The sequence below is a fragment of the Electrona antarctica genome, assembly GCF_951216825.1.
Source record: "Electrona antarctica genome assembly, chromosome: 2".
Lineage (NCBI taxonomy): Eukaryota > Metazoa > Chordata > Actinopteri > Myctophiformes > Myctophidae > Electrona > Electrona antarctica.
The window spans coordinates 41,522,006-41,539,264 of NC_136807.1; the positions used below are offsets into that span (position 1 = coordinate 41,522,006).

At 41.8% G+C, this 17,259-nt stretch overlaps 1 protein-coding gene across 3 annotated transcripts; it reads right to left on the reverse strand.

Annotated features, from left to right (window-relative positions):
- Window positions 1–369: 369 nt before the first annotated feature.
- Window positions 370–16,135, reverse strand: larp4aa (La ribonucleoprotein 4Aa). Of its 3 annotated transcripts, none has more exons than XM_079493383.1 (17): window positions 16,091–16,135; window positions 11,590–11,707; window positions 9,877–10,035; window positions 9,691–9,775; window positions 9,442–9,578; window positions 9,229–9,332; window positions 9,006–9,116; window positions 8,551–8,604; window positions 8,239–8,448; window positions 7,742–7,845; window positions 7,476–7,517; window positions 5,748–5,975; window positions 5,070–5,124; window positions 4,814–4,972; window positions 4,559–4,701; window positions 4,265–4,475; window positions 370–2,953 (listed from the first exon to the last, which is right to left on the reverse strand). In XM_079493383.1, exons 3-17 carry the CDS (start codon window positions 9,929–9,931, stop codon window positions 2,555–2,557), a joined length of 2,097 nt encoding a protein of 698 aa, XP_079349509.1. In that variant the 5' UTR covers window positions 9,932–10,035; window positions 11,590–11,707; window positions 16,091–16,135; the 3' UTR covers window positions 370–2,554. The 3 variants fall into 3 exon arrangements, with proteins under 3 accessions (XP_079349509.1, XP_079349507.1, XP_079349508.1); XM_079493381.1 differs by lacking the exon at window positions 16,091–16,135 and adding an exon at window positions 14,777–15,342; XM_079493382.1 differs by lacking the exons at window positions 7,476–7,517; window positions 16,091–16,135 and adding an exon at window positions 14,777–15,342.
- Window positions 16,136–17,259: the final 1,124 nt, after the last annotated feature.

Sequence of the window (17,259 nt, forward strand, 5' to 3'; positions counted from 1 at the left end):
AAAGCAGTTCTGCACTTTTGCCATGTATAGACAGTTCTAAACATAGATATATATCTATGGTTCTAAATATAGACATCTCATAAAATCAGTCACCATCAAATCGCATGCCATGATACATAGTTGACATCTTTGACAACTATGTTTAAAGGGGTCTGATTAAGAAATGCATTGACAATGTGTAATCTGAAATCCGAATTTGTCAGGGTTCAACCCGGCGTGAACTGGGACACAGCTAATGACTTTCCTCAAGTTCACAACTTTATAAAGCATAATCTAGGGTCATGGTCAAAAATCAACTATTAATGTGTGCTGTATGCATGGCAGAGAACACCAAAATAAGATATCAGACAACAGGGGGACACTCAAAAGCCAAATCAAAATAATTTATTTTTTTTGGTGACATTTCATACAGTTCTAGAATTGTGTCTCAAACACTTAATCAATCCATTACTATATTTCGTTTTGCCACCCCAACCCAAATTAACAGAAAATAAACCAAACATGGAGAAAAAAAAAAAGCAATTCCTGTAGTTTTTGCAAGCCTGTCAACATCAATATCATAACCATACGCTTCTAAAAATGATTTCACATTACTTAAGAGTAAGATTTTTTTTGTTGTTTTTTTACAAGTTAGTGCATTTATTTCATTACACTAAATCACTAGCTGCTCATACTCATTAATGAAAAAGAAATAACAGCCCCAGTGATTGGTTACTCCTTTACTGCATTACTAAACCCAAAGTCAACGCTCAAGTATTCTTTCAGCTGAAATCGCAAACAATATACAAATGTCGTATGCTTGATTTTTCTTCTGCAAATGCGATTTCACACAACTTTGGGGAAACCAGCCTACCAAGATTGGGGAAAAAGCGTTGCACAGTAGGATTAAAATAAATAAAATTAAAAAGCAATACATACAGTGAGTCAAACTGCAAATTCTAAGTCAACCAGTTTTTTTTCTTTCGTTTCAAATTTAAAAAAAAGGGGGAGAAGGAAAATAAAACTGCAAACTCACCCTAAAAAGCACAAAAACAATCTGTTGGATACCTGTTGACAGCCTCCCTCTGTAAGTTCAGCACTAGAACAATTACATTCTCCCACACACATCTCTAGTGAAGGGCTTAGAACAATATAGCATAGGCAACTACACCTCTACAGTTTTTTTTTTTAAAGTCCAGTTTGACTGGGCCAAAAGATTCCCCAATGACTACATTATACAGGCCTAGCTGACCTCATCGTCAATAAAACTCAAAACTTTAACTTATCCAAGTCGACTATGATCATAGGCAGCTGGCACATAGCACATGATAATGGTCAGATTATTTTTACACCGTTGACTTGGCTGCCCAATGTTAGATAGCTATTATCTTTAGCTAAAAGCAATCTTCAGCCTACTTTTGACACTATACCCTTGTTAAGAACAGCACATGTATATTAGCTTAACCTGGATATCTTGTGTTGATGTAGAGAAGCCAAATCAGGCGCATTACACAGTCACATCTGTCCATTAACCTATTCCTTATCGTCATTGAAAATTACATAGTCCTACTATGCAAAGTAGTTGTAAACAGAGAGCCTGACTGATTATCAGCATGAGTATGTTCTGAATGCATTCAGGGGGATAGCGGATTGAGATGAAGCAACTTAAAAATAACAACTTTGGACCAAGCTAGCAGATTCACCTTGGATAACAGGTCAGTGCACATCCAGAGTGACTTTCAGGGTTTTAAAAGAAAAAAAAGAAATCACCTTTCTGCCAACTGTAGGCTTGGCTGTGGCTTAAATCATATATATAACATCTTACCGATACATTTGAGCCAATCATTGACCGGGATCAAAATACCACCATAGCACACATTTCATGAATATACATTTGAGGAAGACACTGTCCAGGGTCAGGACAATGATTCTGAATCTCAGATGTAAAATCAATATTTGCCATTTCATTCATAATCAGTGCAACAGCAAACTGTAGCACTCCAAATTGTTCAATCAATGCATACACAGACATCAGTCAAACCCTTCAGTCATTCTTGACAACTTAAGCCACACAAGGAAAAAAAACTGATGTCTCATTGCGTGTTAGTGATATCTTTGTATATGTACATAACATATGTATGTTCTTTTCTTCTTAGTGCATATGTTCCTTGCAGACCAACATCTATTCTTTAAAATAAAATCAATGAAAGGTAGAGGGCCTATTACATGGCCCAGCACCCCACCTCTCCCCAGCAGAGCTGAAAGGAAATGGCCTCCAGAGAAACTGCACTGACTGAAATTCTTTTAAGTATTCTCTGGAGGCCAAAATTAGATCATTTTTTTCCTTTTCAAATCAATCTTGAAAGTTCACACTTCTTCAGATGATGTTTTTCCCCACTAGTCCTGGATGTCCCAGTCTTATTGTCATTTTAAAAGCTTTTCTTTGGACAAGTTCCAGGCAGGGTGAGGTGGCTACCACAAGGTTGTTGCTTTTATAGGTTATTCATTTTATATATATATATATATTTATATATATCCATGTATATACTCATTTTTTTCCATTCATATAAAGTTTTTACTTTGGCGATACTGGTGGGATATTCTGCTCTTTGCCAGTGTGCCTGTAGTTCCCTTGAGGGGAGCTGCGTTGAGCTGGAGGGGGGCGCCGCTGATCACGAAACTTAAGGCCCCCGGTGCCTCTAGGGCCATTGTTGCGATAGTAGCCTTGGGGCTCACGCTCGCGTTCACGTGGAGGCCGACTTTCCTTGCATTCCCAGCCCCCCTCCCTGTCGTGGCTCTTCTCCTGCTTGTCTCCAGGGCTGTTGCTGGAGCCTGGCTCCTCTGCCTTGTTCACGCGCAACTCACGCAGAGGCTGGCCCGATGCAGTGACAGAGGGAGCAAGGGCAGGGGCCACGGGAGGGGGGTCCTTGGGTGGTCGCTGGCACACTTCGGCATAGCTGAGCTTACGTGGCTCCTGGACCAAACAAAATAGAAATAATGGTGTTTACCGTTTGACAGACTAAGACAACTACAATACAAGTTCCTTTTCTAACCCACACCTCAAACCCTCAGATCTCATAATCTTAACGCTCATTGGGATAGGAGTGAAAGTTTATGACTTTGGTGAAAGAGGAGGAAAGAAAAGGGAAGGGGAGAAGAGAGCTAGAGAACCAGAGTCAATTCTTTCACTGCCCATTTTCCCTCTATGCGCAAAAGATCTCATCATCGGGTCTTAAGACAAAAGCCTATCCACAATCCCTTAAGTCCATGTGTCCAAAGGAGACCAGTAAAAAATAATCTTTAGCAATCAGGTCTATTTTGGGTCACGAGTTCTGAAAGTGCAAGCTCTTTTTTTTCGAAATTAGTGCACCAACACCTTTTTAACACCCTGAGCGCACAGGACGAAGTTCTCCGCCCTTTCAATTAGTAACACCCAGCGCCCAGGACGGAGATTGATCAAAAGGACGGATATTATTGATATCAAAACCGATCGCATCGCTCTACAGGCTGGGAGCGTCTGTTGCGCAACATTTGATGTTGAGCAACAGAGGGACGTCATCGAAAATGTTCCCCCCCGTTTAGCCAACGAGACCGAAAATCTTAAAACGTTAATAACTCTTGATCTAAATCATTCCGTCCAATTCTAAGCAAAGATTAATTATGTGTTAGACGGCCCACTGTGGTCCCGTTGCTAGTCGCGGTAGAATTAATCATACCTCCCGTTGTTGTCAATAAGCCTATCTCACAGAATTGCCCCGCCCCCTTAATACGCCCCCTTTCGGGGCTAGTGGTGATAGCGTGACGTCACTCCATAGACGCTACATGTTAACAGAAGTAATTTAAGAAGTCTACAACTTGTGTTTTCAAGGTAAGGTTTGTTCTATCTGTTCGAGCTGATTTACCATCTTGTTTGCTTCATAATAATATTGGTCTGTCACATTTTTACATTAGAAAATGTACTTAAGATTCTCCAGAGAAAGAAAACGTGTAAATGCTAATGTTAAATGACACCACTATTTACCGGAAGTGGGCGTGGAAAGCGGGCTGTGAGATAGGCCTATCGCCTCTAGAGTGTTTTGGCTACATCTAGCTGCTTCAGCCACATCCGGGATAACATCAGGTCTGTTGGTAAAAGTGCTCCGCTGCTATAAATCGCTGGGCGCTATGATTTAATGGATTAAATAACCCCAGGCGTTCAGGGTTTTAACAGGTCTCCGGTGGACACAGACTTCATGCCTAGAAGAAAATACTTTTTAAAGTTTTGGCCATTATTTCTAAAACTCACCTGGGCAGGTGTGGCGATGGTGGCTGTAGCAGGAGCCGGGGTAGGGGGGCTGGGGGAAGCTGGTGTGGAAGCAGCGCTGGGCTGAGGCCTGGGGCTTGATACAGGCTGTGTTATCAGTGGAAGGTTGGCTGCAGGCGCAACAGGTGTGGGTGGGGTCATTTTTGGGGTTGGGGGCTCGGCCCGCTCAACCTTCTTGTCCTGACGAGTGATGCTATACAACAAAAGGAAGTTTCAGTACAACTTATAATTTCTAATTGTCTAATCAGGGTTTCTGCATGTGATTGCGCCTCTTACCTGGGGGCAGGCGGTCCAATTGGTTGTAGTACAGAAGGTTTGCCTGCAGTCTGAGCAGGACTAGAGACAATCACAGGTTCCTCTGTGACTGGGCCTTGGACTAAGCCTGAACAGACAGTGACTTCTTTACTGCCTTGTTCCATCTGTGAAAGGCAAAGAGGCATTAAATTAAACACGGGTGGTTCACTCACTTTTACACTGGAGCACACAGACATGTTTGGAAAAGGTCAGTAATGATCTGCCACTTATGCTGACCTTGTCCCTGTTCAAACCACGTACAACATCTGACATTCGGTTCTCCAGCACAGGTTCTCCAAGTGTGCTGACCACACAGCCAGGCAGAGGAGGGAAATTGGTAGCAGCCAGGTCAAACTTGGGGGGTGAAACCTTGACCTCTGCTAGCGGTACAGGCCTCTGAAAGGGGAGATTTAATTGCCAAGTCAAAGAAAACCGGAGAATATACAGCAATTTTCAAAGCAAACAAATTATAAATTATGAAAATGCCATTTACCACAATACGTTCATCCTCTCGCCTTCTCCGTGTTCCTCTGTAGGTAGTGCTCCGTCTGCATTACAGAATTTATTTTAAGTGTGATTATTCAACAAAATCTAAACCCATGCCACAGTAGCTACATGCATGTCAATTTTCGCAAAAGCAAACCCAAGGTAGTTATTGTCTCCACCAGGCCGAAGGCATGGGGAGAGAGTATGTTTTTTTATTTATTTCAGGCCACTTAACAGAACATATATATAAAAGTATACACCTCAAACCCTCAGATCTCATAATCTTAACGCTCATTGGGATAGGAGTGAAAGTTTATGACTTTGGTGAAAGAGGAGGAAAGAAAAGGGAAGGGGAGAAGAGAGCTAGAGAACCAGAGTCAATTCTTTCACTGCCCATTTTCCCTCTATGCGCAAAAAGATCTCATCATCAGGTCTTATCACAAAAACCTATCCACAATCCCTTAGTCCATGTGTCAGAACAGATAAATATATACCGTACATACAGTTAAGTCTACTAAAGTTAGTGGCCCGAAAAAGTGTAGGCACAGCCAAGGTTTATTATGCCTATCTTGGTTTCAAAACAATATAAAACAAGCGATGATCGTTGAATGACAGTAACGATGCGCAAATGCAAATCACTGACCAACGTCTCGGACACTACAACAGAGGTGTCAGACAGCCTTACCTTCCACGTCCAGCCATTCCGCTGTCATCACTGGGGTCCAAGGAGGAAGAGGTGAGATGTGAGAACGCTGCACTCAGGTCAGTGGTGGTCTGAACAGAGTTAGTGGTGGGAGTGGGTACAGTAGCCGGGGGCTGGGGGCTGCGTAGGCCAGTGAGACTCTCAAGGGGGACAGGGGTAACAGACGACGGAGCCAGCTCACCGGTCCTCACCTGAGGCTTCACATGGTTTCTGTTGAGGAAGATTAAGTAATTAAGTCATTTGGTGGTAGATGCCGCTACAGTCAGTGACACAATTATCTGTAGGAGAGATAAGACAGCATGCTTTGTCTCCTTGATAAATGTGCAGACATGCAGTGCATTTTTTTATTTTTGAGTTTGTGACCGTGATTTTTTTTAAAGCAGTGAGGCTTATGAAATTTGTCAGCATCCAGTAAATGGATATTTGAGCAGAGTTGACATATTTCCTACGCATGAACAAAACAAGGTACTAGAGGCATCATTAAACTCCAAACAGTAAAACTATGATCAATTTGAAACCATTTGCCAGAAAGAAAACACCCTGCCGTTTTAGATTAAATTACATTAAATAAATACTCTTCTGACCCTCAGATCTGATTGATTGAATCTCATAATCGGAATGCTCATTGGGATAGGAGTGTAAGTTCATGACTTTGGTGGGACAGGGCAGAGAGCAAAGAAAGAGAAAAAGAAGTACATGACAGTTAGAAACGAAAGACAACCAAAGCCACTCACTCCACAGCCTACTTTCCCTCTATGTGCATCATGATCTCATCAGGTCAGACTAGGATAGTGAATTTTGTCCTTTTTGGACAGGTCAAAACACTTGTAAATTAAGCAGCGTTCAATGTTGCCACTTTAAAATAAACTTTTCAGAATATGGCTCGACATTCTAGGACCTACCTAGAATCTAGGTAGACCTACACTACCCCTTTTATTTATGCAATTGACAAATGAAAACTCAGCCATGTTTTCTTGTTAAAGCTTCTTCTTTGGCAACAACCATGTCACCAAAGACAAGTCAAAATAAAATAAATAAAATGGATGGTTAGTCAGGATGAGGAAAAACTGTCACATGTGATAATGGGAGATCATGATGTTTTTGGAGGCACTGTGGATGTTACCTAACCCATTTAGGACTGAGGTCTTCTAAATCCTAAAAGTTTTCTGAAAAAAACATGTTTCCATGTCAATGGTGCTCAACCTTTTTCATGTCAAGGACCCCCAGAATTATCTGTATTTGGCCGCGGACCCCCATCGGAAAATGTAATATATAAAAACAATCGCTCTGAAAGAATATATATTCAAAGATTTGCACATTTTCCAAAAATAGCAGATCTACAAGTTCGTAGCGCGGCACTTGGTGCCGCCGCGCTACGAGCTTGTAGATTTATTTTTCAATAGCTAAAGTATATAAAATAATCCTTAAAACATGAAAAGGGGTTCCCGTCCAGAATGGGTTAAAACCCCAGATAGACAGCCATTTGAGTAGGCATGCCTACATTTATCAAATGACAAATCCAGGATGTCCATTAACTGGCAACACACATTCATCACATTGATTAAAAGGCTTGGAGCCATAAAATAAAATCTTTTTTTATTCTGACTGGCAGGAGGCATGGGCCCAGTTATGAATTTAGTAATTTGGCTGCTGCAGTATGGCAAGAGATGGGGCGTAGTGATGAAGGTTAGTGTATTGTAACAGTTGTACCTGAAGGCATTTATTACATTCTTTCTTGAATAGAGGGGTACACTGTGGGGACAGTAAGAAGACAGTGGATAAAGAACTTTAATTTCTCTGAGGTGTCATTATCTTTACACAGAACTCTCTTAGGCGTTAACAATAATGTGCACAGGTGGCAAACATTATTGGACTAAACCACTGACCCCACATCCAGTGATGCTACAACACACACACACACACACACACACAGAAACAGTCAACTCGCAGCATATAGCAGAACATTTTATGCTTACCGGTTCCTGTTGAAAGGGCGTGTTATATTAAGTGAGTTGGTGCCAGTTTTGTAGTGTCCTGGAGAGCTAAATCCATTGACAAAGCTACTGTTGGGAAATGGGGCCTGCAAATTAAATAACAAAATCTTTACACACATCGACATCCCCTCACGCCCATCAATGTCACTGAAATGAACAGAAAAATCTTCAGATTGTTCATATAAACATTCATCTAAAAAACCTTAACGTAAACCCTCAGATCTCATAATCTTAACGCTCATTGGGATAGGAGTTCATGACTTTGACATGAAAGCAACAGAAAAAAAGAACAGAATAATAGAAGAGAAAAGAGGGAGAGAGCCAAAGCCAATCATTCCACAACATTTCCCTCTATGCGGAAAAGATCTCATCATCGGGTCTCACTTGAATAACATAGTATGAAAGTTGAAAGACTCAGTCAATAGCTTGCCATCTGATTGTTAACTTGATTTCTAAACAGACGGTATTGTGTGCCTCACCAGTGGAGTTTCAAAGTACGGTGTGGGAGACTGCGTCCAAGTGGGAGGTACAATGCCGTAGACTGGATACTGCTGTTGGGGGTAGACATGCTGCATGTAGAGAGGAGAGTTGTACTGGGATTGGCTCTGGGACTGCTGGGCGTACATGCTGCTGTCCATGCTACGGTAGCCATTCTTTGCAAAGAATGTGTTGATGGCCTTTATCCTGGCCTGTCATCAGGTGGGAAACAGGACAACAAAACTCAGTAAAGGTGTAGACAAATTCATTAAAAGATGCATCATTGTGAAACGAAGAATTAAACTGCCACTCACCATAATAGGTTTTCCCTGAAATGTTTTCACTTCCTCTCTCAAGTACTTGTATGCCTGTGGTGGTGTGGAATAAAGTCATCAAGCACATCATAAAACAACTAGGGATGCACAGATATGGAAATTCTTGTCCGATACCGATGTATAAAATAACAATTTAGCCGATACCGATAGACGTTTTAGTTTGTCGTTTTTATTTACCCCTTTTGTGCCAGGGAAACTATACATGTTCAATACAAGAAATTAATGTTCCGAATCTACAGCTTGGTAGGCTGCAGATAACCAACACACCAACATAGCCAATGCAAAATGTATGCTTATCAACAACAGATAAATATTGGCTACTGCCATCGGTTAATGTCAGTTTTATTAGCCGATATTGACAGATACATCGGTGCATCACTAAAAACACCCCCAGAGAACATGGCAGCAAAGCAGTGTGATTCAGCTGCAGTTACCTGTTGAGCATCCGTGTCTGATTGGAATGTGATGTACCAGTTGTTGTTGTGGGCAAATTCAACACTTATCACCTTCGGACAGTTTTCGTTTTTAAACAGTGATTCCACTTCCTACAATGAGGGGGAACAAACAACAAAATTGCATGTAACTGGAAGACCAACAGCTAATTTCATCCATGTGAATATAGATTCATGTACATTTAACAGCACAATTTTGTCTTACCTCTACAGGTGTCGTTTCAGGGACCTCCCTTAGGATGATAATGCACCGCTTATGATTAGGACGTACTTTCTCCCCTTTCTCATCCACTTGTACCATAGGAGAGGCTGGTGGTAAGACAAGACACACATGATCAAATACCATAAAAATGTTGCATCAAATCTCATATTATGAAGGTTCAATTAGTCATCTTCAATCTTATATTCGTCTACTTACATCTCAAGACATCCAGGATTAGCTCCATGTCAGTTGTGAGGACTTTGATGCCCTCCATGCTAGCAATTGTCCAGATGGGGACAAACTGGTCACTGTCCATCTGGGACATCAGGTACAAGTCCTTAGACAGATTTTCCCTGATGCACAAAATGACAAAGGCAAATCCATTTGTCAAAGAACATGAGAAACATCTCCACTTGGAGTCCATATTCCCAGACCATAACTTCAAACCTTCCGACTGGCTCTTACCTCGAGAAGTAAAATTCCAACTCTTTCTTGAGTGACTCCCTTAGGTTCTCAGTGGAGATGGGCTGTTCCTCCGTTTTCAACTCTACTGCAAACCAAGGACTCAATGTCAGAGTTGGTCAAATGTACCATGTGATGATGAAGAGCAATATGTTTGGGACCATAAAGATGTAATATGGCAAGACTGACCTGAAGACCCTGTGGTGGTTTCAGCAGAGGAAAATCCCAGCTCCGGGGGGTCCATTCCATTGACTGCTATCTCAGCTGTCGCTATGGAGCCATTGTCCTCCAGAGTTGTGAATCCTACAGTGTATGGCTTGCACCCAGCAGGCAAAGTCTCAGAATAACCTGTGAAGGTGGTAAAGAGTGCCCATCAGAACAGCTAAATAAGCCATCACTTTTGTTTTTCCACCCTTTTGCAACATGTAACCACATTTGAACAAAAGCCGATTTGTTGTCGCCAATCTGCATATTGCAAGTCATTGTTTTAATAAACAACTGAAAAGAGACCATTATGACCTGAATGTATTGGTGGTGGTTACAAACTTGCAAACTCTGCAGAACACATTAACATTTTGCAGCAACTTGGAAAACACTTTAGCCTCTTTCATCAGAGGCCATATAAAGTAATACTACACCCCCCAAATTACTTATATCAATTACTCACCCTGTGATGCCTTAAATTCATGTGAAATATATTTTTTTAATGGGGTATTCCTTCAGTAAATGAAGAATCCCCAAACAAAGAGAATACTTGATACATTGAAGAAAATAGTGATCCAGGTTTAACAGCCAAACAACCATATTAAGTGAGAGTCCAAAGCTACTCTCACAGTATAATCCATGTCTTGCATCGACCAGTCCCCGTTCTCATTTCTTCCAAAACAGCACATTTTTGCTCAAACATACCATCTTAAAAGACTTCCAATTTAAATAGTGTCATGCGCAAACAAGGAACGCACCTGGGTGTGCAACACGAGCAGAGTGCACTCCTCATTTTGCATGAGAGGGTTTATCCCAAGTGTTTTAAATAAAGTTCTACTAAATGCTGTTTTGGATGCAATGAGGACAAGGGCTGGATAGAAGACACATTGACTATACTGTGCGTGTTTGAGTTTAAAATGGATTCTGATATAGTTTTGCTATTCACTTTGTACCACTATATTTTTGATTCTTCATTCACCAGGAAGGAATGAGATAAACAAAAAGGTCTTTATGAATTCAATGCTTCACAGGTTAATTTTCTTCGGATGAAGAATCCCTTTAATGTAACTGTGTAACGCCCGGGATTCAAACTTGGGTCTTCCGCGTGAAAGTCCAATATCTTAACCACTAGACCAAAGGGATATCCCTATGGACCGGGGGAGAAAGACTTTCGAGGCCATCAGTCTGAGAGCCACTTTGCTGCACTCACAGCCGTTTTGACCTCCTCCCATGGGGAAACCCGATACGGGTCACGGCACCAATATAACGACCGGGATTCGAACATGGGTCTCCCGCGTGAAAGTCCAATATCTTAACCACTAGACCAAAGGGATATCCCTATGGAACGGGGGAGATATTAAGACTTTTGAGGCCATCAGGCTGAGGCTCTGAGCCACTCTGCTACAACTGCTCGTATTCTAATAATTGCATGATTAAATAAATTATATGGCATTGAGCATTTAGCTTCATGTCATTTTACAACTATTGATTGACTTAATATGGTAAAGACTTAGTCTTTTAATGTGCTGGTAGTCTGTACAGAGAAGTTCTCAAGGACATTAATGAAAACAAGCAAGGCCTTCAGGCCAGGCACTGAAGTGTCATTTAGACATTACAGTTGGCATCGATTAGGAAATCACACACACACTCCTTAAAAAAGGACAATAATGTTTATTTTAATAATAATGCATCTCTCACCGTCTGTGGCATCTGAGGCGGACCAGGGGGACCCGTCAGCACCAGCATCACTGGGTGCTACCGGGATCTCCTGCCACACCTTGGCATTGGGGTTCAGACCAGCGCCCTTAGAAGTGACCTTCAAAACAAAGACAACCAATTCAGTCAATCAAGTAAATAATTCTGTGATTTTATATATGATTGAACAGTTTCTTCCCCTCAACACTGTCAACAGAAGTCGTCATAAATTACAATGGCATGTGCAAATGTAGAGGCATTTGTGTGTGCTGGTGCCTGTCCCAAAAAGCTTAAATAGTATGAAATCATGAGCTGAGGAAAAAAAAAAAAAAAGGAATAGCAGGACAGCTACATTATCATGAGTTTGAAAATGATGAGTTTAAAACACAAACACAGCCCTGCATCGACAGTGCATATGATTTTAATTTTTCATCAACAGTTCTCTAGAGAAAGAAGAGAACATACTGGACAATATGACGATTTAGTAACAAAGACAGTAACATCATAAAAAGCTACAATACATATTCACATCAGTTGATGAATTGAACAAGGTGGACCCTCTTGTAAACAAGTGCAATGCTTTATTGGGTCGTCCACTCAGTTAACAGTCTTTGTATCGAGTTGTGCTTGAAATGTACTGTAATTCTGCAAACTGTTAAATATTTCAATCAATCTGTTGTGTTTTACAACTTAGTCAAAAGGATTCGAGTATTGCCTTTCTTTAAAGAAAAAGGCAATAATCAGACCCGATGAAGAGCCTTGGCTAAGTTGAAACATTGTCATTAAATTACATAAACAGATGTGTCAAGTGTGCGGGATTATAATTTTTCTTCATGATACTTTTTATCCAAGCACTTCAGCCAAGTGGTGTGCGTATTAGTTTAGCCACAAAATGTTTGCAATGTTACCGCTGCATGGCACGTGTAAACGCATTTCATGAATAGTTACTTTCAAAATAACGGACCAGACACAAAAACAGACGACCGGCAAAACACGTAACTAAACCAACTAGTCATTTAAAACATGAATACTAACACGTGGCCCACGCTACAAGTCAACAAAGAGCATGTTACAGCTCTGCTTACCTCGAACAACAAAACCATTTTCAACGAGTGCCAGACGGACTAAAGACAGTAACGGGGTTCTCTGCAAACGCGATGCGCCGCCAAACCCACCTAAATCGGTAAATATTTTAGCCAAAAACTACAAGACTCCATCGGCGGGACACATGCATGAAGAAGAGCGGTCTTCCATCTCAGTGTTTACCGCCAAGACAGACTCAACCTTCTTCTCCGTTGGAGAGGAACCATGTCAATCTGCCCGCTACCCATATAGGGGTCTTCCGCGTGACTTGGTACCTGCCCCCTTGGGCAGCACAACATTTATGGGGAGTCAGTAGACTAGGCCAGGCTACACAACACGTGCCGTCTCAAGTCCTTCAGTCCAAACGGAGTGTTGTTGATCTGGTTCCAAATTAAACATGTTCTTGCATATCGCCATGCTTCCTGGCGCAGCAGGGTTGTGTTGCACTAAATGCCAACAAACCCCCAGAAAGTAAGGCAAGGTGGGCTTATACTAGCCTCGGTACCAGGCTTTCATTAGCATAAAAGTAGACTACACCAACAGACTTCTCATCTTACGTCAGTGAGATATCACTAGAAGTTCCGCCTGTCTACTACTGTACTCCAGATCTGGTTACAAACTTACAGCTATCATACTCTAGAAATATTGGCTCAAGAAATACTGACTTTGCAGGTATAGGTCTGGTGCCGAGAATAGAACGCATACTCTACACTTTAAGCGATAGATACCAACGAGTCTCACAGTATGTATTAATCTCCTTTCAAACTTGAGCAGTTCTGGCTAGTTTTTAAAACTCAAGGGGTTCCTTTTATGTATATTTATCAGACAATGTACATTACTAGAACCATCTGTGTCACCCATACCTCCAGCCATGTCACCGATCAATCAGATCGATATTTGACGTGTTACTTGCAAACGCACACGGCCTGACACGAACAGCTGTCACGGTCGGACAACATTCACCCACCACCTCTCTACTATGATCGCTCTCCAAATACAGAAATGTGCCCGAGTCTTAGCAGTACAATGTGTCATCTAATAACGATTGCCATGAATTTGAAGTGCAACTTTTAACCGTTCAGACACATGTTTACGGCGTATGCTCGTCTGTCCTACAGGCCGTAGCAAGCCAAATCCAGTCAGCTGACTACACTGCGTAACATAGGCCAGGTATTTGCAACGCATGTTATACAGTAGCTAGATGGCTAGCTGGCTAGTTAGCCAACTGCGATTAGCAGAGTGGATGGACATTGATCCGATGGCCAATCATCGAAACAAGCAGCGATACGCTAGCTACCATAGTTCGAAAACGGAAGAAAAAAAACTAAAACACAAACCGTATTTCACTCTTTACCCTCAAACGACCCTGTTGATATTTCACATTCGTGGCATAACTTTAGCTAATGATTACTCAGCAAACTACTTGATAAGCCTTCCCATACAGTTCAGTTGCGTAGCATTAGCCATTTTAAAGGGCTGCTGCTAGCTGGGGTGGTTTGGTTGTGGTGTTGTGTGTGTAATAACGTTTGCAACAACCGTAATTATATGATGGTTCGAAATGATAACTATCGTCACCTCTCCTCCAAAACTGCATGTCACATTAACTGCTGTTCTGTTCCTCCATGTCTAACAAAATATCAATCTGTCGACGAGTTAAGGGTGTTTCAAAGGGTTTAAACATCACGACTTATGGTTAAAATGTTACTTAAACGCACAATATGCATTACAGTTCCACAGTTGCTAAGCAATTCGGCCCGGTTGCAATGGAACAGGAGGATTCTAATGAGCTGTAGCTGTGTTCTAGAACAAACTTGCCAAGGTTTCGTCAATGATGTCACAGCTAAGCGTCAAGCGCTTCCGACACACGAGGCCCTTGAAACAGACGAAAATGTATTTAAAAGTTGTCAATGTCCATTTTCGGTTAAGCGACTGCCACACCTGCAAGGATCGTCCGGCAAAGAAAATATAAACCTTTTAATGTCAAGTTACTCTACAAGGCAAGCAAAACACGCTCCTTGCGCGTTTGTGATGTCACTGCATTGTCCTCCGTACATCTACAGTCTGTGTTGCAAGCTAGCTGTGCTAAAAGAAGTAGGCCGCAACTCACCATGCCGCCCGACCCTCCCTCGATCCCAAGCAGAGCCTCGTCCTTCGCACCGGTCTTCGGTCCCGGATCAGCCTCCTCCTGCAACAGCAGCGGCTCTCCGCCCTGATCCGAACTCATCAGCCGCGCCTGACTCACAGTCTACCCCGTCCCGTCCGTTTCTCCCCGGCCCCCCGCTCTCCACCACCGACGCCTCCCCTCACAACACCGGCGGAGCTCAGTCAGAAAAGCGGTGTGGTGGTAGTCTCCTGATCGACGGGGCTGGAGTGGACGGGCAACACTACAGCTAGCTAGCTGCCTATGCTACACAAGCTAGCTATGAATCAACCAGCCGGGCTAACGGTAGCTAGCTGTAGGACTAGGAATCAAACCCGGTCAATACGATACTAATTCTATAGACTACACCGGAGCATGTCCCTTCTTAGTAGATCATCGTCCCCGCTTGCGTTTCTTCCAAGTATTTCAACGCACACCAAACGCGTGAGACGCATTCCTAACCGGGCGACCGGAGCGGACACTGGGGACACGGCACGCACCTTTCCCAAAGCGCAGACAGTTCGTCCGCCCCCGTCCCGGCTGCCTTTGCGACTTCCAATCTAGATGACCTCTTCTAAAACCCATTTCCCTTTCCTGTCAGTTTATTTCACAAATTTTAATTAAATTGTCACTTTCTCAATGTAGACACTTTACTTTGTATAAATAAACGGTTACAGTTTATAGGCCTATATGTTTTTTATTGTTTTGCGACAGGTTAAGACAACATTCACCTGTAAAGATGCAGACACCGCATCTAACTTGTCAACTGAGTGACACATACCAACAGGTAGATAAATAGTAATCGCAAACCAGCTGAGACCTATAGTCGTAAAATGTGGGCCAACAAGCACCAACTTCTTTGTGGCCCCTACAATGGCTGTGATATATCATAAAGTACATTTCATGTGTAGGCCTGAATTATAATTGATACATTCGTGTTCATTGCAAACTTAATACATAATAGTATGTATCCCAATTTATTTATTTATTTTTAGAAGGCATAGTATGAAAACATAGTAAATAGAATTGCCAATTAAGACTTTTGAACCAAGGATGAGGCATAGAAATTAATTGAAACGGCTCTTTATTCTTCTGCCTTCTGTACATTAAACTAATAAAAACCAACAATCATATATAGCCAGGTAAGCCAACTAACACATACAATACCAATTTGAGTGGCATAACAGGAGGAGAAGGAGCACAACAGCATGGAATCAGGGCATGCTTTACAACATAGTCCTATTTACTAATTCAGTGACCAGGCGGCCAATATGCCAATACCGTTTGAAAAGCTATGCATTCCAGCTCTTGTCCTCTTCAGGTGCACCAACCCTATAGCAAGGGAATCCCCTGCAAGAATGCCCTTTTAAACCCTGTCTGGCAGTGTCTGCCAATAAAACCCACCCTTAATTAAAACAAGGAGCACCTGGTTGATATTGCACCAGTGCACCTTAGTAACAGGTCCACTTGGTTACACAAAGTAACAAAATGTATAAAATAAATGTGGTTAAGTAAAATGTTATATAGGAATAGGAAAGGTAGCGCAAACGTTAGGTGCTGCCTATTGAGAACAAACTTAAAAAGAAGAGAAAAGGTTCTTGATTGTCCTCCCATGCAGGCATATTGTCTGATCTGCATCATTGTTGGTGTGGCCTATGTGTTTGTTACACTGCCTTTTGTTAATATGGAGCCAGATGTAAAAAGTAATATTTCCCTCTGAAATTTTGTGGAATGAAAAGAAAATGGTAATACTCAAGTAAAGTACAATTAGGCCTGTGCCGTGGCTCAGCTGCCTTTACTGCATCTCTCCCCCATTTCCTGTCAGCCTACTGTGTCTCTCTATAAAAAAAAGTACAATTACACCACTGCACCCCAAGGCTATAATTAAATGCATTTTTTGTGTTTAATTGGATAATATGGTATGGCTGATATGTGTTATTAACAAAGTTGGGGAAACAATGATATTTATGATTATGAAGATGCATACTCATACTAACTGTTTGGTCAAACCTGAGACGCAGGAGAAATGGATAAGCCACTGAAAACACCACACCACACAGTGCAGAGGGAAATACTAGAAGACCTAGTTTAGACCCTGGGGGACTCCGGTCAACAAAGTAGGCCTATATAATTTAGGTCAGAAGTGGTTACATATCTCACTCATTAATCCATAGTCAAATGATCTAATTCCTATTTGGTAAATTAGTGCAGTGGTTTTCAACCCTTTTCATGTCAAGGTCCATTATTTATTTGCCATTTGAGCCACGGACCACCATTTGATGAGATTTAGGCCTCTCAGATCTAAGACTTAGAATATTTTGTTTCATGCTGTATTGTCAGTGGTACCATAGATAGGAGAGATAAGAGGCAAATGTTTATCAAAATAACAATTCTTCTACATTCCTAATTGTGTACATTTCTTATAAATTAAATAATGCAGAAGTTTAGCA